The 23785-nt window shown below is 37.2% G+C and overlaps 1 protein-coding gene across 1 annotated transcript in view; it reads right to left on the bottom strand.

Annotated features, from left to right (window-relative positions):
* Window positions 1–23785, bottom strand: part of shank2b (SH3 and multiple ankyrin repeat domains 2b) — a 123880-nt gene that overhangs the window by 56747 nt on the left and 43348 nt on the right. Inside the window, exons 10-11 of the mRNA XM_067379460.1 lie at window positions 23277–23343; window positions 6579–6930 (exon numbers count right to left, since the gene is read on the bottom strand). Of these exons, the coding sequence (XP_067235561.1) occupies window positions 6579–6930; window positions 23277–23343 (419 nt within the window). The remainder of the gene's footprint in view (window positions 1–6578; window positions 6931–23276; window positions 23344–23785) is intronic.

Below are 23785 nucleotides of genomic sequence, written 5' to 3'. Positions count from 1 at the left end.
AAAAACTATATTTTTTTCTCCTTTCTTTTTTATCAAAACAGAAAAAGCACAGAAAGTTTGCTACCATTAGTAGTTCATGTCTCCCTATTTGAAAAAAAGGTAATGTTACCTTATTAAACACCCACACCCACACACACACACACACACATAAATGACGAAATTATCTAACTACCTTTTATTACCTTATTACATATATAGGATAAAAAGACACATTTGAAATTGGCCATAAAGATAAACATAGTCTATTCCTAAACCTGAATTCTGTTATCATGAAACACAGCTATCCATACTGTACGTATAAAAAAAATCATATGGCGCCATACAAGCAACTTCATGTTCACATATGACTTGCCCTACCTCTCAACCTGTCAAGGTCCCCGTGGCATCTGGCGACTTCAGCCTATAGGAGCAGATGAAATTGGGACAAAGCACCTACATTTGCCCTCTACGTGCCTTCTGCTTTTTTAAGCCTCCACTGAGACCCTCTCAATGTCAGCGCCCAAAGTCAACACACCTAGATTAGCCTTCTTACATAACAAAGTTTGACGAAAATGATACAGATGTGATATGCTTTTTTTGGAGCCCAAAAAAGTGTTCACACGCTAAACAGCCCTAAACAGATACACCTGTTTTTTTTAAATGAAACATGCGAAAATTGTGATGATAAATGGAGAGTACTAAAAGTGGTAACATAACCTGCAACACCTGTGAGAAAATAATAAAATAATATGATACAAACCGCACACTGTGCCACATTTTAAGTGTTAACTCTCAGCTGCAAACTGCAGCAAATCTGTTCAGCCAATCAGATTTAAGCACAAATGACCCCAACAATCATTTAAGCTTCAAAAATACCTTTCACTATCCCTCCTTGCCACCAACTGTAGTTACATGAATAAGTGCAAAACACTCCGCAACAGAAATCCAAATTTGCTTACATTGCTTGCCGATATCTAATAATCAGCTTTCAAATGGCCCCACGTACAGAATCTACACCAGCTGGAAGAAAAACAAGCATATTTCAGCAAACCATAAATGAGTGGCTTACTCATTTAGAGCAGCGCCTATGGCAGCCAACCGGTCTGCCAATGCAACTAGCTGTCAAGCGAGCAGCGAAGCTTTCTTATCCAGCTTCATCCAAAGACAATTACATAAGCTGCGCTTCGCATCTTATTTTTGGAGAAAAAAAGCAAAAAAGAGTTAATGTGGGCTGAGGTATTTATGCAAAACAGGGAGGAAGGAAACAAGGCCAGTAAGTGTTAGAAATCGGTTCAAGCGCTGCACGTATAGTCACATCCACAGGTCTATTTTTAATCAAGCTTGAAGGAAATAAGGTCTCAACATCTTTAAGATTTTGACGCAGCAATCAAAATAAGACCACAGTGGCGGAATAGCTGCTACGGCAAACACTTGGCTAGCACAGAGTTGCAAATTCATACAGAGAAATCATGTTTATATTGACAGCTATAGAGTTAAACTTAGTTCAGTCTAAATTGGGCTTCATTTAACTCTGCAGGAGTTCATTAAACACTGGTAATTTTACCGGGGTCTGGCTGTGAGTATTGTTTATTTGATTAGTATGTTGCAGGCTATAGGGTTCAAGCTACAGGATGCATATTCAACAATACTGTTAATCAACTTGTCGGAGACCTGTCAGAGTTATTCTATTTTTAATGACAAAGAATGAAAAGAAATGTACTTTATAATACCAATTTTCAAAACCTACCATTATGCTAGCTAAGGAAGAAATAGAAAGTGTTCCTTAAAATATGTTTTTAGGACCAAAAAAAAAAAAAAAATCATTAATGTCATATGCACAGTATATATACAGCTATGGAAAAAATTATCTCTTAATTTTTTCCATAGCTGTATATATATATATATTAATATATATATATATATATATATATATATATGTGTGTGTGTGTGTGTGTGTGTGTGTGTGTGTGTGTGTGTGTGTGTGTGTATGTAAGTATGTATATTATATATATATATATATATATATATATATATATATATATATATATATATATATATATATATATATATATATATATATGTGTGTGTGTGTGTATGTAAGTATGTATATATACTGTATATATACTGTATATACAGCTATGGAAAAAATTAAGAGACCACTTAACATTGATTTCTGAACTTGGAGTGGTCTCCTAATTTTTTCCATAGCTGTATATGTGTGTGTGTGTATATGGATGATAGCTAGATATTATATAATATATATATATATATATATATATATATATATATATATATATATATATATATATATATATATTATATATTATATATATATATATATATATATATATATATATATATATATATATATATAATGTTTTTAATATATATAATATTATTAAAATAATATATTCTATCCATCCATCCATGAAATTAATTATATAATTCTTAATTAAAATGAATTATAGAATTATATTCTACGCTGGTATATACATACACACACGCACACATATGGTTTTTAATATATATATATATATATATATATATATATATATTAAAAACATTATGTGTGTATGTGTATTTAATATATACATACACATGTATATCCAGCTTTCTATCATCCATAAAATAAATAATAAATTCCATCAAAAATTTTAATTATATTTCTATTTTTTCAATCTTTTTTTCAAATATATATATATATATATATATATATATATATATATATATATATATATATATATATATATATATATATATATATATATATATATATATATATATATATATGTGTGTGTGTGTGTGTGTGTGTGTGTGTGTGTGTGTGTGTGTGTGTGTGTATATATACACAGAGAGCTTAAAGGGCCCTATAAAAACCTAAATGTAAAAACCACAGTACTTTTTTATGCAGTAGGTCTTCAAAACATATCAGCATTTTCAAACAACTCTGAACAAGCAGCGTGGTGTCTCTACAACATGACCTTTACTGGCACGAGACAGAGCGTCTCGTATTTCCCTTGTTTATAGTTGACAAATGGCAATATGACGCTACAACTGACTACATCTGCTTCAGTTCCATTCTGAGCCTCTGAAGAGCAGCCACATTATCTAATACACTATGGAGTAGAAGCCACATCGAAGACACATAGACACCAACTGAAAGTGACACACTCACACATATACACACACCATACGGACATAGCCATAGCAACTGCTGCTGTAACTAAGGGATGGCGTTCCATTTGAGCTGCACATGCAGGCACGAGAGCCAATGATATTTCCATGGGTTCAAAGCTGGCACTAGCTGGAATCGAAGTCCCCGGTTTTGGAGCCGAAAGACCAGCTGTTTAGTCTTTGTTTTGGGTTGTTGTGCGTTTTTTATCTGCAAATGCAATCGTAATACACGTCTAGCACAACAAATGAATCTATATAGGCTGCAGCGTGAGAAATGAGAGGAGAACAGGGTCAAATACCAGAGGAGTTAATTCTTCCTTTTTAAAATGACATCTAATTAGAGTTTTGTGCAGTGGAAGTGAGTAATTGGCCTGGCCCACTTACTGTACCGAGCCTGCTCTCGCGCAAGAACCCCTGTTGAGTGACAAGATTCGCACACCCACCGACACACATGCATGCGAGCAGACGCATACAAGCGCGCACACACTCATGCACACATGCATGCTGAACTTTCACTACACGACGAGCACCCACGCATGCATTCACTCACAGGGAAATATATATATGCATGGCCACACACACACATGCTCTCTATCTTTCCGAGCAGATTCTTGCCTCTCTCTGTGGCCTAATTGTTTGCCAAGTCTCCATATTGCACCTTTGTATTACGCGCTGCTGCACCCAAAGTCACAAAGCTAAAAAAAAACAAGAGTCCGGGCATTTGTCCAATCCCATCCTGGATCAGGTGCATGTTGCATCGCAAATGCAACCAAACCCTGGCTGATCGGGTTATTTTACTGACGGATGTCCAAATATTTGTCACTGTCTCTTTTCAAGGCCATAAGCAAACCTCATGGGTTTCATAGGTACCATCACACACAGATGCACCAGATAGTCTTTCATCACAAGGTACAGTAATAGTTTTCTAATGCTGCAATTGAAATTATGGCATCATTATTCCCACATGTAGATCCAAACCTGTATGACTTTTTTTCTTTTGTGGAACTAGGAGAAATTTTGAAGAATGGTCCAGTTGCTCTTTTCATTACAATTACATTAAATGGGGCTTTCAAGTTTCAAAAAGGAATATTTATAATGTTATTTTGCATAAAAAAGTCCATACCAAGTGTTTTGAAGCCATACAATAGCTTTGTGTGAATTTAATTTTGGGTGAACTATCCCTTTACTAATTTCGAATATTGTTCAATCTGTATTAATTTTACCCTTTTCAAACTTATATAAAAGTCATATTTATGTAAAAGAAACTATAGGATGTTTAAAAATTTCTTTTTATCTTAAATACAATGCACTTTAAAAATTAATAGTTTATTCATTATTCAATAAGCTGCCAAAGGACTGTTCATTTAAAAAAAAAAAAAATTCTTTCTTTAAATATTCACTCAATGATATATTTTTTGTTGTATTCCGCAATGAATGTATAATTATAGGATTTGTTTTACTTCCTGCTAAACTACATCCCCAGTACATGTTGCAGACTGTATCTAACACCTATATTAAAGCATTTAAAGCAATAATTCACCCCAAAAGTAAAATTTCCTCTATATTAAAATATTGGTATTTTGAAAAATGTGTCTTTTTTGGTCCATTTAATAATGGCTTTTTATTTAATAATTTCATAATTAAAGGATTAAAAGGGATTTATGAGAATAAAAAAATAAGGTAATAAGGTAAAATAAGTTGTAACTGTACACTCTAAAAAATGCTGGGTTAAAAGCAACCCCAGTTGGGTTGAAAATGGACAAACCCAGCGGTTGGGTTAAATGTTTGCCCAACCTGCTGAGTAGTTTTATTTAACTCAACTATTGTTTAAAAATTACTGTATTGCTTGCTTAAAATGAAATGTTGGGCAAACATTTAACCCAACTGCTGGGTTAAAACAACCCAACCGCTGGGTTTGTCCATTTTCAACCCAACTGGGGTTGTTTTTAAATTTTTAGCACCCAATTATGAGGAAAAAAAGTCAAATTTTTATACTTTGCAAAAAAAATGCTGGGTTAAAGGGATAGTTCACTCAAAAATGAAAATTTGATGTTTATTTTCTTACCCCCAGCGCATCCAAGATGTAGGTGACTTTTTCAGTAGAACACAAATGATGATTTTTACTCCAACCGCTGCCGTCTGTCAGTCAAATAATGCGAGTGGATGGGAACTTCTACTATAAGAGTAAATAAAACTTGCATAGACAAATCCAAATTGAACCCTGCGGCTCGTGACGACACATTGATGTCCTAAGACAAGAAACGATTGGTTTGTGTGAGAAACCGAACAGTATTTATATCATTTTTTAACTCTAATACACCACTATGTCCAACTGCGTTCAGCACTCGCTTAGTAAGGTCTGATCGCGCTCTGACAACGTAAGTAATGTCTTGTACTCAATGAAGTATATGCGCGAGACATCACTGCCGTTGTCAGAGCGCGATCAGACCTTACTAAGCGAGTGCTGAACGCAGTTGGACATAGTGGTGTATTAGAGTTAAAAAATGATATAAATACTGTTCGGTTTCTCACACAAACCAATCGTTTCTTGTCTTAGGACATCAATGTGTCGTCACGAGCCGCAGGGTTTAATTTGGATTTGTCTATGCAAGTTTTATTTACTCTTATAGTAGAAGTTCCCATCCACTCGCATTATTTGACTGACAGACGGCAACGGTTGGAGTTAAAAATCATCATTTGTGTTCTACTGAAGAAACAAAGTCACCTACATCTTGGATGCGCTGGGGGTAAGCAGATAAACATCAAATTTTCATTTTTGGGTGAACTATTCCTTTTATACTTTGCAAAAAAAATGCTGGGTTAAAGTACAATATGGACTTTTTTTCCTCATAACTGTGTGCTAAAAATTTACATTACCTTTTTATCTCCTATTCCATGGTGAAAAAAAAGGTAAAAAATTGCAAGATGTAAACTCAATTGAGAGAGAGAAAAAAAACTCGCAATTGCAAGACTCAGAATTCTGAGAAAAAAAGTCAGGACTGTGAAATGTAAACTACAGGATTGTGAGGTATAAACTCACAATTGTGAGAAAAAAAAAGTCGCAATTACTTTTTTTTTTTTACTGCACAGTAGAAACAAGCTTCCATACTGATTTAATATCCTAAAAGATTCCAAAAAAGTACATTTTATGAAAATCTCTGCAGCCCAGTCCACTTCCCATACACCGATTCCCAACATTTGACCTATTTGCATTCACACATGGCCTTATAAAAACAACACAGATTTGCCATAAATAGGGCCTCTGGTGGCAATAGTTAAAAAAAACTTTGTCCTCACAGAAAGGGACACACTCTAGCCCGGACATGAGGGACCCACACAAAAGTGGACACACAGTCAGACATGGGCATGTTGACAGTTGTCCTCAAAAATCAGTCCTATCCCTCGCTTCTAGGATGGCCACTGACCTGCTGTGGCGCTGCGGGGTCTGTCTCCGGGCGTCTCCCTCCCCCAGTCGGCCCAGGGAAGGGGAACGGCTTCGGGCAGAGCGTCCCCCCCGGGCCATGGTCTTCACCGTGCCATTGGGGCTGTTCTGCATCTGCTGGGGGTGGCGGGGCAAGAGGCTGCGCAGGGGGGAGGCGACAGGAGAGGGCGAGCGAGAGCGGTCCAGCGGTAGCTTGTTGACGTTCAGGTTGTTGTCGCTGTTGGAGCGGAGCAGCACACGTGGCGCAGCAAGCGTGCTCCTACCCTGGTGCTGCGGCGGCGTTTGCTGCAGCGGCCTGCTCCGACCCGTGCCTGCCGGAGCCTCCCGGAAAGGCACTGGGAGAGAGACAGAAAGAAAGAGAGTGATTAAAGAAAAAGAATAGAAAAGACTGTTTATGCAAAGTGTGAAGTGGACTTTCAAGTACTCCACAAGCATCAAAGTAGTTCAGCTTTTTTAGGTGTCCTTCATTCCATTGTAAGTGAAAATAATTAGAGCACTGTAACGAGTGTTCAAGTACAAGCTGCTAGACGGCACTTCGGCTTCTTACTCGCATAAAGAACTTTAAAAAGACCAAATACGGTCTTCTCATCAAGTTCAAATCACTCATTTATTGAATAATGAATAAATTTGTTGCTGTTCAATTTATTTTGTGAGCTGTCAGAACTCAAATCAAGACATTATTGCACAAATACACGGTCAAATTCTAGTTAAAGTAACATTCCTGGTTAAGTGTGCTCAATAAATGTGTTAATAGTTTACAATAAGGTTTAAGGATTAGTTCACTTTAAAATGAAAATTCTCCCATGATTTACTCACCCTCAAGCCATCCAAGGTGTATACGACATTCTTCTTTCTGATGAACACAATCGGAATTATATTAATAAATATCCTGACGCATCCGAGCTTTATAATGGCAGGGAACGGGGGCTACATGTTTGAAGCTGAAGAAAGTGCATCCATCCATCATAAGCATACTCCACACGACTCTGGGGGGTTAATAAAGGCCTTTTGAAGCAAAGCAATGCGTTTATATCCATATTTAACAAGTTATAGTAAGTAAAATATCTAGCTTCCACCAGACCGCCTTATGTATTCAACTTAGGAAGAAAGTGTAACGCCTCTCGCAGTTCAAAACGCTTACACTCCATCATACGCTTTCCGTATTCAACTTATGAAAAAAGAGTAACTGAAGTCGCATCAATTATGCTTTATATATGTAAGAACAATAGTTATGGCAGAAGCTAGATATTTTACTTTATAACGTGTTAAATATGGATATTTTTCTTACACAAATGCATCGCTTTGCTTCAGAAGGCCTCCAGAGTCGCGTGGAGTACATTTATAATGGATGGATGCACTTTTTCTTGAACTTCAAACACATTGGTCCCATTCACTGCCATGCTCAGATGTGTCAGGATATTTATTAATATAACTCCAATTGTGTTCATCAGAAATAAGAAAGTCATATACACCTAGCATGGCTTGAGGGTGAGTAGAATTTTAATTTTTCAACTGATCCTTCAACTTTTAACTAATGCAACAGCTAACGCAAACGAACAATAAACAATACTTTTTTTCCGGTATGTTTTAATAAGGGTTAATTTCATATATTAATACATTTTAAAGTTTTTTTTTTTAAGTATACTGATAAATCAACATTTACCAGAAGATAATAAATGCTGTCAACATTTAATTGCAATCACAAAATACATATTTGCAAACTGGACGCATTAGGGACAGTAATACTGTTATATTCAGTAATGTTTCATTCAAAAATGGTTATTAGTTAGTTGATGTGTAAATATATGAAATCACTCTTTTTGAAGTAGGCTTACTTTTCTAGGACAATGGGTTTTATCATTTACTAATATATTCCTCTGGGTGAAGTTTGCACCATGTAAACATATACATTTTCGGTATCAGAAATCAATCTAATATGCTGATTTGGTGATCAAAAATCATTTATTATTATTATTATCAATGTTAAAAACAGTTGTGCTTTTGATTAATTTATGGACAGAAACTTCAAAAGAACATTATTTACTTGAAGTACAAACAATATTTTTAACTTTATTGCCACCTTTAATAAATGTAATACATCCTTGCTGAATAAAAGTAAAAAAAAAAACAACAAAAAAAAAACTTTTCAACAGTAGAGTACTAAGGATAATATGCAAAGACTACGCTATTTGTAGGACCCCTCAAAACTCAAAACACTGTGTGTATGTGGTCTGAAAACAATCTTTTCTGCAGCTCAGTTTGGTGTAGCTAGTGGTGCAAAAACTCCACACTTCAGCTACAACGTTTACTTCGTCGCCCCATTGACTTTTTAAAAGCTTTACTGTTTGCATCTCTTTTTTTCTTCCAAACTGAGAGATGAGTCAAATACATTTCTTGCGGAAATCAAAGTTACAGCTTAATATTCCTTTAATAGAGTAAACAACGTGTTTTTGGTTTCTTGAACAACACGAACATGCTGATCACAATGTCTCCAGAGACATACACCCACAGCAGCCAACTTCTGTGGTTCCAAGGTGTATACACAAATTTCAGGGCCAGATGAAGCCTTATCTCCACAATATTCCCTTGAGTTCTCAGTTTGTGCTGTATGCATGATGAATGCCTATATTTATTTATCCGCTGCCATGTTAAAGGTGGTCCAGGAAGATGTTTATCCAAAGAAGCTTGATTCTCGGAAACACTAGGCCGCTGAAAGACACAGTTCACGCATGAACTAGATATCACTGGCTGGGTGAGACAAACGCTATAAATATATTCTGAAAAAGAACCCAGGAGAAGCATAGAGGAGAATTACGCCGCTAAACACACAGACTCCCCCTGTTCATTAACGTGCTGACGTAATGGCAACTTGGAGCGTTAGATCACCTTCGCTGTCATGGAAGGTTTTCGTTGGAGTCTCAGAGGTACATATGCTCCCGTTCATTATTTAAAAGGCTACTGTAGAGGGATCATTACGACACTAATGTTCAAACCCAACCCCCACAAGCCGTGAAGAAATCCACCCAGCCCCCCGCTGATGTGGCAGGTGATGACACATGAAACTTGCCAATAAACAGAAACCAGCATTGATAATGTCACAAAATCAAAGTAGTTGTTTTATATGGGCAGCCCCAGAGAGAGCACAACAAACAGGGTTTTTCTGGCACCAACTGAAGCCTATGACATCACAAGCACATTGGCTGTCGGAACACGCTGGTTTTGGAACGCTGATGAAACGGTCATTTCCTTCAAACAAGTGAAATCAAGGTGGCAACATTCCAATTGCAGCATTCCAATTCTAACAATTCCACTAAACCAAACTGTAGGAAAGGTATAACGAACATGTTGAGGAACTTCAGGAAGGAAAATCAAGTGTTAAGATTTCTCAACGTGAAGTTGATTGAATTCCCAGAAGACAGAAATGACTCTCTCGCAGTCACAGTGATGTTCTTTCCACCTCAGAATAATTCACTCTTGTCTTCAACTTTCGTTTCATTTTTGTAATCTGTCATAATATATAGTAACAGAGCTCAAACACACTTTTTCATCACTTAAGAAAAGTATGAACACCTAAAGCTAGACTTTTAAGCAAGAATCCCATGGAACAGAAGTCACCAAAGGTCAGGAGACCCCTAAAAAAAATCACCTCTTACCTTCTTTCTTAAAGGCATTCAGTAAAGACTTCATATCTCCTCTGAGTTTATTGCTCAATAACTCCCTTGAAATGTCCGTTTCGCCTTGAGGAACTTCGAAACAGAAGGTCAGGTTCTCCTGGACTGGGGTTCCTCGGTCAGTGAAGCACAACGGAGAGGGTTACGGAGAAGGCAAGCACTGTGGTGACAGTGCCCGCTCCACATGATGCCGTCTGTGACTGCGAGAGGAAACGGCAGAGTGCACAAGCCTCGCACGTTTCTTCGCTCAGTACTCTCTCTCTCTCGCTGACACACACACGTACACACTAACTCTCTCTTCCGTTTCGTCCCGCCCCCCTTTCTCTCTCTTTCCTCATCACTCTTTCCCCTCACCAAATCATTCACTGTACTATGAGTTGAAGCCTCCCCCATCTGGATTCCTCTAGGTAGACAAGGCAGAAGACTGATTGGAGTGTGTTGTTGAATCAGCTGGTTGACAGGACCATGCTGGGATAATTTGATTCAAAACACCACTATTATGAGACAAAGTACTGGGATAAACACAATCGCCCAAAATCCTTCAAGTTCAGCCCATCAGTGGCTCGCGATACCATCAGAAGTGTTTTTAAAAATCGCTGGCGACCGCCCACCGAACGGCGCAATCAAGACGTTTGAATTAACTTGCGTTGAAGAGAAGTTATTGATTAGGGATTTTAACCCTTGTCGGCTAACCAAAACAGCTGTATGGGAATCAAGCCCCCGAGTGTTGCTAAGCAACTCAGGGATGGATGTCTAAATTAGTCAGTGCAAGTTCTCGGGTTGTGAATTCTCCCGTTTCCCATGTATGTGGGCTGTCCTTCCTTTCACACTAGAAATTCACAATTGCCTCTCTCTCTTTTTATCCCCCCTCCCATTTTTTGGAATGAGATGAAAAAAGATCTTTGAGGAAACAAGGAGGAAGGAATTCTTTCATATTAAAATCTGTGTCAGGGTATGATGTCATCAGCATATAGATGGATATGGAGTGAGATCCCAAAGTCTGAGACTGCTAGTGAAAATCCTTATCATATCAAAATCCTTATTTTGCATTACATTGTTACATTGTACACAAAAATTAACTTGAACTTCAAAATTTGGTTTAATGACAGCTGTATCAAGAACTTCAAATTTGTGGTGAATGTCACATTCATTTAGATTAGTTTACTGATAAATATAGTTATTGTTATCGTTAACTAAAACAATTATTTTTTTCGATAATTGAAATAAATCTGAAATAAAATAAAATATAAATATTAGCTGAAAACTCAAAAAAAAGAGAGAAAAAAGTACTAAAGCAAAAACAAAAACATAATGACTAAAATAAGCTAATTAAACTAAAACCTGAATATATAAAAAGTTAATTAAAAATATGAATAAATACTGCAATATTATATAAATAACACTGTTTGACAGATGCTTTCTACTGATATTCAAACTTTTGTACATAATCGGTAATCAATTCTTCAACATCGGGTCTAATCACTGCCATTTGGTACATTTCCAAAGAACATCACTCAAAAATCCCATTTCATATTGTGTGTTCAAGAGGAACTATGAGTGTTCATTGAAAAACTACCTTACTTATTGTTTACATAATTTAATAAATTATTTAATTTTTATTATTATTACATCAAAAAGCAAAAATAACAAAAACAATTAAAATAATTAAATAATTAAAACTAAATTTGATTACTGACCTAAATAAAGTGCAAAATTATCCTTTTACCTCATAATTTGTAGGCCTGGTTTCACAAACAAGGCTTAGATTAAGCCTTACTTTAATTAGGACATTTAAAGGGTTAGTTCACCCAAAAATGTAAATTCTGTAATTTATTACTCACCCTCATGTCGTTCCACACCCGTAAGACCTTTGTTAATCTTCGGAACACAAATATTTTAGTTGGCTCAGTGAGGCCTCCATAGGGAGCAATGACACTTCCTCTCTCAAGATCAATTAATGTACTAAAACTTCATGTGAGTACAGTGGTTCAATATTAATATTATAAAAGCGACGAGAATATTTTTCGAGCGGCAAAAAAAACCAAAAAAAAACCCGACTTATTTAGTGATGGCCGATTTCAAAACACTGCTTCAGGAAGCTTCTGAGCACAAATGAATCAGCGTGTCGAATCAGCGGTTCGGAGCACCAAAGTCAAGTGATTTAAGCCGTTGGCAGTTTGACACACAATCTGAATCATGATTCGATACACTGATTCATTTGTGCTCCGAAGCTTCCTGAAGCACTGTTTTGAAATCGGCCATCACTAAATAAGTTGTAATTTTGTTTTGTTTTTTGGCGCACCAAAAATATTCTCTTCGCTTTATAATATTACTATTGAACCACTGTACTCACATGAACTGATTTAAACATGTTTTTAGTACCTTTATGGATCTTGAGAGAGGAAATGTCATTGCTGGCTATGCAGGCCTCACTGAGCCATCGGATTTTATCAAAAATATCTTAATTTGTGTTCCGAAGATTAATGAAGGGCTTACGGGTGTGGAACGGCATGAGGGTGAGTAATTAATGACATAATTTTCATTTTTGAATGAATGAGGCATTTATATAGCACATTCATATGTACTACTGTACACCCAAAGCGCTTTACAGTCATATCAGGGGTCTTTCCTCATCCACCACCAGTGTGCAGCATCCACTTGGATAATGCGACGGCAGCCACAGTACAACGGCACCAGTGCGCTCACCACACACCAGCTGAAGGTGGAGAGGAGAGAGAGTGAAAGGGCCAGTTCAATGGATGGGGATTATTATCCCTATGGAGGGAATTTGGCCAGGACACCGGGGTTACACCCCTACTCTTTACGAGAAGTGCCATGGGATTTTTAATGACCACAGAGAGTCAGGACCTCGGTTTAACGTCTCATCCGAAGGATGGTGCTTGTTTCAGTACAGTGTCCCCATCACTATACTGGGGCGTTAGGACCCACACAGACCACAGGGTGAGCACCCCCTGCTGGCCTCACTAACACCTCTTCCAGCAGCTACCTGGTTTTCCCAGGAGGTCTCCCATCCAGGTACTAACCAGGCTCAGCCCTGCTTAGCTTCAGTGGGCAACCAGTCTTGGGCTACAGGGTGATATGGATGCTGGCCATTTTTGGGTGAACTAACCCTTTAAGTAGCTTTTATAATTGTGCCTTAGAAAAAAAAAACATATTTTAAGATATGTCAGTGCAAGTTGTTTTCAGTTAAAACAGCTCAAACATGCATTTTAGTCTGTGAAACCGGGGGATAATGTTTATTTCCAGATTTAAATGAAAAAAAAAAAAAATCCCAAATTCTCAATATGGTCTCAGACTTTTGGACCCCACTGTTTAACTCCCAATGCTCCCAACTGCTTATTAGACAACTTGTAGGGATGCCGGTATGGGCAGAGTGAAACAGTAAAAATTTGTGCTTCATTAGAAATCTAAATTCCATCTCTGTCCTCTAATGAGCCAGCAAAATGACCAAACGGACAGCTTCTTATATCTAACTTAACTCATACACAAGTAATAACACAGCAAAATCGTTCGAAACTGGTTCCCAGGGGGAGCTGTAAATGTGCTTTCAAGGAGCAGTTGTGATATGGCTATGATTCAAAATAAAACAAGCTCCACTTTAAAACAACCCAGCGCAAACCCTGTGTGTTAACTCTCTGCGGACGGCCTCTTGTTTCTTTTTGCTTTCTTCTTCTCTTTGTTCACGCCATTAAAAAACCCAGAAAAGTGCCGATCGCCCTTGCTTTGATTAATCTTTCCTGATAAAGAAAACATCCTTTCATATGTGTCAGCAATTTCTAAATCCTCCACACATCCAGAGCGAAGCTAAAGATGAATAGACATTTTCACCCAATTAAGGACTCTTAACCGTAACAAACAATTCCGCAGGGCTCCGAGGGGCCGGCCAGCGCAGCTGGTATCCACTGTCTCATTAAATCAATAGTCATTATATTGCACTTGAAAGTGTACCTCAAACTAAAGAGCTCAACCTATTCGATCGAAGCTGGCGCAGGTTTGAACTTGGGTGGTGAACTGAAATCCATCACTCTGTCATACTTTGAATTTGGTCTTGTTTATAAACCATGATTAAAACTCAAGATGGTGTGTTATATTTCCCAGCGGCCCGAATATCTAATATAGACTGGCGGAATGCAACATGAGCCTGCGTGTGTGTACGTTTGCATGTGCGCATGCATTCCTTCCCATAATTCACACAATATTTCAGTGTTTCACTGCGCCATTTCAAATGCTTTACCAAGCAAGTCAATAATAAGCCAGGCTCCAAGACCTCCTTGGCTTCTCAACCGCGACAAGTGCGCACAAGGCAAACTCGCATCCCTTAAGCCAATTATTGTGCGGATTTGGGAACCATGGCAACCAACGGGTGGCATTAAATGGGATGTACATTTACATACATAACTACAGTGCTTGTTTTAAACATACAGGCATGGTGGCTGGCGCACGTAAACAAACAAAACCCAATGGATTTCGGTAGCTTTTGGGAATGCAAAGTCCTCTCGAGTGGTTTGAATTTGTGAAGATCAAAGCTCCAACACTGTGCCCTCTGCTGTGGTCTAACATGTGACACATAATTACAGGATCCCCTGCTACTATGCGCATGAAAATAACAAGCCGTTCCTGTTTCCTCCCTGAGTGACGCATTAGACACAAAGGCAAACTGTGCAACTATTGAAGATTGTTCAATCAAAACCTTATAAAAACAATATCAGCGCACAGCTGGCCAGCCAGTTCATTCCGTCAAAGGTTCCGTTCGCCTCAAATTGAAACATCCGGAAGCCTGCTGATTCCCATATTCCGCTGATGGAATCTCTGTGTTTATGTCAGCGCTGTTACCCAAAGGTATAAGGAAAACCTGACAGCTGTAGCAAAGAAAATGCATAACGCTTCTTCTACACTTCAGGTCAGTGCTATTCTCCGAAAAGCTACACTCTTAAAAAATAAAGGCTCCAAAAGGAGGTTTTCACAGCAATGCTATAAGATCCATTTTGGGCTCCCCAAAGTAGAGTTGTCAAAAGTACCGACTTCGATACCAAGTCGATACTGAAACATTTTAAAGGTGCCCTAGATTCAAAAATTGAATTTACCTCAGCATAGTTGAATAACAAGTGTTCAGTACATGGACATGACATACAGTGAGTCTCAAACTCCATTGTTTCCTCCTTCTTATATAAATCTCATTTGTTTAAAAGACCTCTGAAGAACAGGCGAATCTCAACATAACACCGACTGTTACGTAACAGTCGGGATCATTAATATGTACGCCCCCAATATTTGCATATGCCAGCTCATGTTCAAGGCATTACACAAGGGCAGAACGTCTGGATCTGTGCACAGCTGAATCATCAGACTAGGTAAGCAAGCAAGGACAATAGCAAAAAATGGCAGATAGAGCAATAATAACTGACATGATCCATGATTACATGATATTTTTAGTGATATTTGTAAATTGTCTTTCTAAATGTTTCGTTAGCATGTTGCTAATGTACTGTTAAATGTGGTTAAAGTTACCAGCGTTTCTTACTGTATTCACGGAGACAAGAGCTGTCGCTATTTTCATTTTTAAACACTTGTCTGTATAATGCATAGGGTGACCACCCGTCCCACGTAGCACGTGCACGCACAGCGTTTGAAGCCCAATTCATGCGTCCCGCAAATTGAGACCGTGTCACGCACAGGGGCGCCCCCAAGGGGTGGCCACGGCCACCCCTGCATAAACTCTGGCCACCCCTGTGGCCACCCCAGTATGATTTTGCATTGGGTACTATTAATTTAAATGCATAATGTAAATTCACAAGTTCATGAAGTGAAAGAAAAAAAAATGCCACCAAAAAAGATAGATTGACTGACGCCACCAGAGTAGCTGTTTCACTGCCACCAAGAGTCTAAATAGTAATGTCTACAGACCTGAATTTCAAATGTTATTTATACTGTGAAGAGGGTAGGTTAGGGGTGTGCGATTTTATCATAATTGTTGTTTTAACGATGCACAATCGATCTGACATTCCTGTATGTGATGTTGTCTTGTAGATTAGACTAGTGTCGGTGCACATTTAGAGCGCACGCTTTCACTTTGTTAATAAATATCACATGAAGAGTGCCGTTTTTCTCCAGACATCAGCATAACAAATGTTATATAAATTTTATTCATGTTTTCATTTTAGACATCATTGCCTGTTTCTGCACAATTTCGCCAACGAATCAGATCAAATCCAGATCATTAAATTGCGTCCCTGAGCAACAAATGCCGCTGTTTCTTTACTGAATGAATCAGCTTTTTAAACGAATAAGTTGAATCAATGAAAATTGGAAAAGATAGGCTACAAGTGACGACGAGGGAGCTTCAGTTGAACAACAGTGAACTGCGGTCAGATGAGATGTTGTCAGACTATGTCAGTAAAATTCAGAAAAATGAACAGGTCCAATCAGCTGTTATTCTGTGCTCGCGGCGCGCACTCAAGAATTGCATGCGCAAATGCGCTGGCGCGCGCTGCATAATTACTTTATTATAGCTTAAATAAAGCCCAAAAGAATACGAGCAATGACCGTCATTGCTCTGTTGTAAGTTAAGTCATGACATTACCACACATGCGATTAAAGCTGCCTCAAAACTGTGAATGCATGCATTTGTTAACATGGTTTTAAAGCTATTGTTATCCAATTTGTTGGCCTTAAAACGTCTTAAAAATGCACATATGTACACCAGAGAAATCAAAATTTTCACGGGGGAGCATGCCCCCGAACCCCCCTAGCAAATTATATTTTATGACCTCGCTAATTATTAAACCATAATGCAATCTGAATGCAAAATGTGTATTTCTACAAATGTGCACACTTTGGGACTAAAACGGTGTAGGTATGTGTATGCAAATAAATGGAACCGAACGCGACTGAATGTAAATGTTTGTGTCCTCGTTATTCTATTAATAACTAATTGATTTTGCATGTATGTATATGTATATACATATAGGACATACATTTAGAAAAAAATTACACATTGGTTGGCATATTCATGAGCATACATCAGCAATTACACATATTTAGGGGAATAGGGCATTATTAATATATCATGTAAGGTGGTATGTGCTAGAAATGAGTAAACCATTATCAGTGAGTCTGCCCATGGGGTGGAGTCACCGCCTCGCCAGGCAGTGTCCCACATTGTCCCTCAGAAACATAGCCCTTGTCCCCCCTTGGGCTTCTTAGCAGGTGGTCACCCTAATACTGCATAAACTCAACTTCATTCTTTATAAATCTCTCCAACAGTGTAGCATTAGCTGTTAGCCACGGATCACAGCCTCAAATTCATTCAGAATCAAATGTATACAATATAACAGTATACAATACTCACATAATCCGACGCATGCATGCCGCATGCATGATGAACACTTTGTAAAGATCCATTTGAGGGTTATATTAGCTGTGTAAACTTTGTTTATGCACTGTTTAAGGCAAGCGTGAGCTCCGTGGGCGGGGAGCGTCAGCATTTAAAGGGGCCGCACAGCATAAATCGTCTCATATTTAATGATGCCCCAATATAAAAAATTAAAAAAATGCATTAAAAAAAATCTATGGGGTATTTTGAGCTGAAACTTCACAGACACATTCAGGGGACACCTTAGACTTATATTACATCTTTTAAAAAAAGTTCTAGGGCACCTTTAAAAATGAGTGCTGTTGAGTGAATTCGATTGGCTCCAATGATCAACACACTGGAGCGTTTGAAAGTACACGGAAGTGTTTGAAAGCGTTTTGGAGCGTGTTTGTGTAAGTGCTTGGTGAAGAGGGTCGTTGATGTCTATTTACAACATGTTTTTGAAGCATTGATCATTGTAGCCAATCACAGACATATCTGATGAGCATGTGAACACAATGGCCAATCAGAGGCGTTTAGGAATCCGTGCAACAGCGCTCAAAGTGTCACATTTTTAAAATTTCAGTATAGACTTGGTATAAAAGTCGGTACTTTTGACAACACTACCCCAAAGAAACTTGAAGTGAACCATTTTATTCTTAGTGTAAAAAACATTTTAATAATCTGAAGGATCATCTTTCACTATAAAGAACCTTTTGTACAATGGAAAGATTCTATGAATGTTAAAGGTTCTATATGGAACCATTGACACCAATAAAGAACCTTTATTTTTTTTTTAGAACGCAGTCCCAGAATCATTATCCCACATTTCTATTTTACATCAATATAGAGGGAAAATGAACTGACAAAGCAATCAAAGTCACTCAATGTCACTCAATAAGCAGGTTAACAATTTTATGTCACGTCGGTGAGACGAAGATTAGCATTGCAGGTCGGAAAAAACCAGGACAAATGTGACAAAAAAATTGAACGTGACAATTCCGATCAGAAAAAAAAAAGCGTAGGACTTGATAATGGCCTAAATTCAGTACAGGAAATAGTAGGAATTCTGCTGGTGTGCAAGTGTGTGTGTTCGTGTATATGGATGAGTCTCCTCTTCCTGTAAGGTCTGTGCTTATGTAGGTCAGCCCCACTGAGTAACGCTCTCTCTAGATGAATGCTTGGGTTCGGCACACAAAACCATCTATAGGGTGCAACGACAAAGTGTACACAACCTTCAAGGGCAAACATATATCTCAAATATCAATTTATAAAGCATAATGCACATGGATCACATGTTAAATGTGGAATTTAGTGAAAATGTACATGCAAAATGCCTGTTATGAATAATTAATATGTAAATGAGTTATTTATGCCATGTTATCTCCACTCTACATTATACACGAACATATCCGTGGCATGTGAAGACCTTCAAAGTCTGATTTACACAGAGCAGACTTCATTTTATCCAAATCCTTTCGTTTAATGATGTCTAATGATTAATTAAATCTGTTGTGCCTTCCCTGCCTTTAATGAGGCAGATGATTATGCGGTCCGTTAATTGAAACGAGCGCATTCAATCACTGGAATCCTCAGTGTGTGGCTGAGAATGTCAGAAAAATATAGGGATGCATTTTACTTTTGGTAAATTAACATTGACATCTGCTACACGTGTTAGAGCTGTGGAAGTAGAGTGCCGTGTGAGGTAAAAAAAATTATTTGTCATGTATTTATGTCCAAAATATTCTGCCGAATATGCATGATCATGATTTTTTTCTTTATTATACAGAGTAAGACTTCATAGGAAGATATACACACACACACTCGCACACTATATATATATACACATATATATATATATATATATATATATATATATATATATATATATATATATATATATATATATATATATATATATATATATATATATATATATATATACACATATATATATATACACATATATACACATATATATATATATATATATATATATATATATATATAGTTACTGTATTAAAACTCATTTTGCTCATTCGCAAAATAACTTTGAATGACCCTAAATACAATAAATAGACCTTGTATGTTCACTTAAGGTTCAGAAGCACAATTATAAGTTCAAGTAAACCACTTCAGGAGCCCTAGAGGCACAAATTGCTGAGGCCCAGCATTATAACACTGCATAATTACGGGAGCCGCTTGAGATGACGTCTCTTGTCTCACTAGCAACAATAGAGGAAGCCCATTTTAGCTTATGTTAGCCTTTAGCACACAGTACAAGTTTTGCACCTGCAGCATCAGCTGCCTGCCTGACAACTGGATCATATCATACACCTTAATAAATATGATACTCTCTTGGGCATTTTGCAGAGGAATAGCATTTTAAATTAATTAAATTATTTGGTCATACTCATTTTCAATATAATCAAGACTTTAGAGGTGTTCATAACACTGTGACCTTACAGTGATGTGTAATTTATCTATGCAAATTTAAAGCTAAAATGTTGCATGACACAACACAATCACAGCCATTCAGAATATCTAGAGTGCAAGGCAGCGCTGTATTGATATTCATCGAACAGAATTCATCAGCAATTCATTCAGCATGAGCCACACATGATTGGCTTGAATCAAGCTTTGTTTTGTATATAATTTCAAGTCTGTATTTGTTCTATAAACTACTATTGGCATTTGGCTTACGCTGATAGAATGTTAAAGGGGACATATCGTGAAAATCGGAATTTTTTCCGTGTTCAAGTGTAGCCAGTTCTAACGCCGTGGCCAATCAATTAAAGGGTCGATTCAACACTGGATTTGCACAAAAGATTAACATGCTGGCACATGCTGGTCGATAAGTCGAATCAACTCCACAGCAACTACATAAATTTATCCACTAACCGTTCAGAAACATCCAGTTGCATTCTAAAAGTTGTAACGTCTCTCCATCAGTGTTCGACTCCGGTTTGAACAATGTAAGGCTGAACACCGTTACTGACAATCCTCATTTTGGCTGCGTGAGATTCTCCTGCTTTGTTGTTGTTGAGCAACTGAAGCGCAAGATGTTAAAGCTCCGCCCTCTTTTGGAAAGTGGCTGGGAGCAGCAGCTCATTTGCATTTAAAGGGACACACACAAAATGTGTTTTTGCTCACACCCAAATAGGGGCAAATTTGACAAGATATAATAAATTAGCTGTGGGGTATTTTGAGCTGAAACTTCACAGATACATTCTGGAGACAACAGAGACTTATATTACATCTTTTGAAATAGGGCATAATAGGTCCCCTTTAAAGGGTTAATTCACCCAAAAATGAAAATTTTGTCATCATTCACTCACCCTCAAGTTGTTTCAAACCTGTATGAGTTTGTTTCTTCTGTTGAATACAAAAGAAGATATTTTAAAGAATGTTAGTAACCAGACAGTTGATGGCGCCCATTGACTTCTATAGTATATTTTTTCCAACTATGAAAGTCACTGGCTACTGTAAACTGTCTGGTTACCAACATTCTTTAAAATATCTTCTTTTGTGTTCATTAGAATAAATAAACTCATACAGGTTTGGAACAACTTGAGGGTGAGTAAATGATGACAACATTTTTATTTTTGGGTGAACTATCCCTTTAAGGACCTGTTTACACCTGGTCACTTCATACATTTTCTCTGCTCAGATAGCTATCCAACCGTGAAAAGACCAGGTATAAATAATCCAAATCACAAAACACATTAGGAGGTGGTTTGAGATGCATTGCAAACGAAACTGAAAAAGTTTAAATGCATGTGGATGTTAAAAGTAAGTCACAGATGCTCAAAACACAATAATCTTCATTAAAAGTAGTAAGACTAAATATAAATAAAATGCAGCTAATTTCTGTTGCTTCTGCTGATGTGAATTATGTTACATTTGCATATAGAGCGGGAATTTATATTCATTTTGTGGAGACACATTTATGTGGCCAAGTGTAAATGGAACCGTTTTAAAGTGTTAGTTCACCCAAAAAGTCATTAATTACTCATGTCTTTCCACACCTGTAAGACCTTCGTTCATCTTCGGAACACAAATTCGGAAAACGTCAGAAGGCCGACTCATTATTGGCTGGCTCCTGCGTCAGCATCACATGCATGCGACGTGAACAGTGTCTGCCAGTAATGAGTTGGCGTTCTGACGTAGAACCTAGAAGTGCTGGACGCTAAAATGAAAAAAAAAAAAGAGTGCTAAAATCTTTTTTTTTTGCATACAAAAAGTATTCTCATTGCTTCACGTGCAAGTTTGAACCACTGCAGTCACGTCGACTGTTTTAACCCTTAAATGCATACCTTGGGTCTTTAGTGACCCAGGACATCATTCACTACCCTCCTCCTCGATCATTTTTTAAAGTTAGACATCAACCTTCTTGGTATTCCTCAATCAATTCATTATAAAGAATATAACAAGAAAAAAATTATAAAATTATAAAAAAAAGCCTATTTTTGTATTCATTTTTTGTATAAATTGTATAGGGTCGCAAACGCCCCGAGGAGTGTATGAGTGTATGTATATTTTTCTGCACAACAATAATTGAATATTAGATGATGGAAAAAGTGCAATTCACCTTTATTCCACAAGGTGGCAATGTCTGATACACAATGCAGAAGTGACGACTCATTCAGACCGAAAACGAAATAATAAGAAAAACATGAAATGGCTCAGCGATTTACTGCAGAACAAGTACTGAACGCAATCAAATATTACTGTAACTGTTACTGGATAAATCTGATGAAGCTGTTAGCGAGTGAAATATTGATTTTGAAGATGTTGAAAATTATATAATTTTGAGATGATTGAGATCGCGAATGGGCTCATATTCGTGACCTCAAACATAAAACTAGCCCATTATTTGCTGAATTTACTGTGAAATGAGCTCTGACGAGGACAGTGATGATGGCATAAAACATCCGCTCAAACGGAGCCCTTTCAAGCTCCAAAAGGTAACAGAATACGATTTATTTTATTCTTCTGTAATTGTTACTCTATTATCAGATGAGTTTTATATTATTGCGACAGGTAGAGATCCTTCCATGTTAGATGTTGATCCGGGTCGATAAAGACCCGAATATGTAAGAATGATTGGCGAAACAGTCATGCATTTAAGGGTTAATAATGTCTTTAGTAGCTTTCTGCACATTGAAAGTGGCGGTTAAATTGCTGTCTATAGATGAGTCATATACCTCTCAGATTTCATCAAAAATATCATAATTTGTGTTCTGAAGATGAACGAAGGTCTTACGGGTGTTACAACATGAGGGTGAGTAATTCATGACAGAATTTTCATTTTTGGGTGAACTAACCCTTTAACAAATCAGATCAGATAGTAAAAACACATGAAATGACCATGCCCAAAATGTCCAACAGAGATGATGTCAAATCACAATTCAGTATTCAAATATTCCAATTGGAATTCAGTATGCACATATTATCATAGTATTTTGTTGCTTATTGCCAATGGTACTGGTTAGGGGAAAAATCTGATTTACATGGATACAGTCTTTTATTATTTACATTGTATGTGCATCTAGCTAAGGAACATTTCTGGTAATCATGAAAAAAAAAATCTGGTGGTTTTCATCAACATCAAGGAAGGTGCAGTAATCCAACTTACCAATATCAGCGTCTTTGTGATTCTTTATGAACTCTGCAAGCTCAAAATTCCCAGCAATTATTGCCACCTTAAAGAAAAACACATATATAGCATATTAGATTCATTCACTGGCTTTATTACATTTTTTCCTATCTATTTTCCATTTTTTGTTTGAGGCTGCATAAAACATATTACTGCAGAACAAGTACAGAACAAACAACATGAAAGTGTCTGAGTCTGCAAATCCAAAATAAGACCATTGTAACATAACACCTAGACGCAGGTTATATATTTTTTATCAATTGAATAAGTCCTTGGTGAAAAAAAAGCATTAATTTTGTCAAAATAATAATAATAATAATAAACTTTTTAACAGTAAACGTAAAAACTCTACAGCATGAACATTCTGCCTCCTTTTGTGTTTGGCAATAAAAAAGGTAATATGGGTTTTGAGTAACTTCTTAGTGAACTATTCCCTGCAAAGCTTAATGTAATCTCAAAAGGGCCTTCACAGCAATGAAACAAAAAAA

The sequence above is a fragment of the Chanodichthys erythropterus genome, chromosome 24 (assembly GCF_024489055.1).
Source record: "Chanodichthys erythropterus isolate Z2021 chromosome 24, ASM2448905v1, whole genome shotgun sequence".
NCBI classification, from domain to species: domain Eukaryota; kingdom Metazoa; phylum Chordata; class Actinopteri; order Cypriniformes; family Xenocyprididae; genus Chanodichthys; species Chanodichthys erythropterus.
This window is presented reverse-complemented; position numbering and strand designations above follow the sequence as displayed.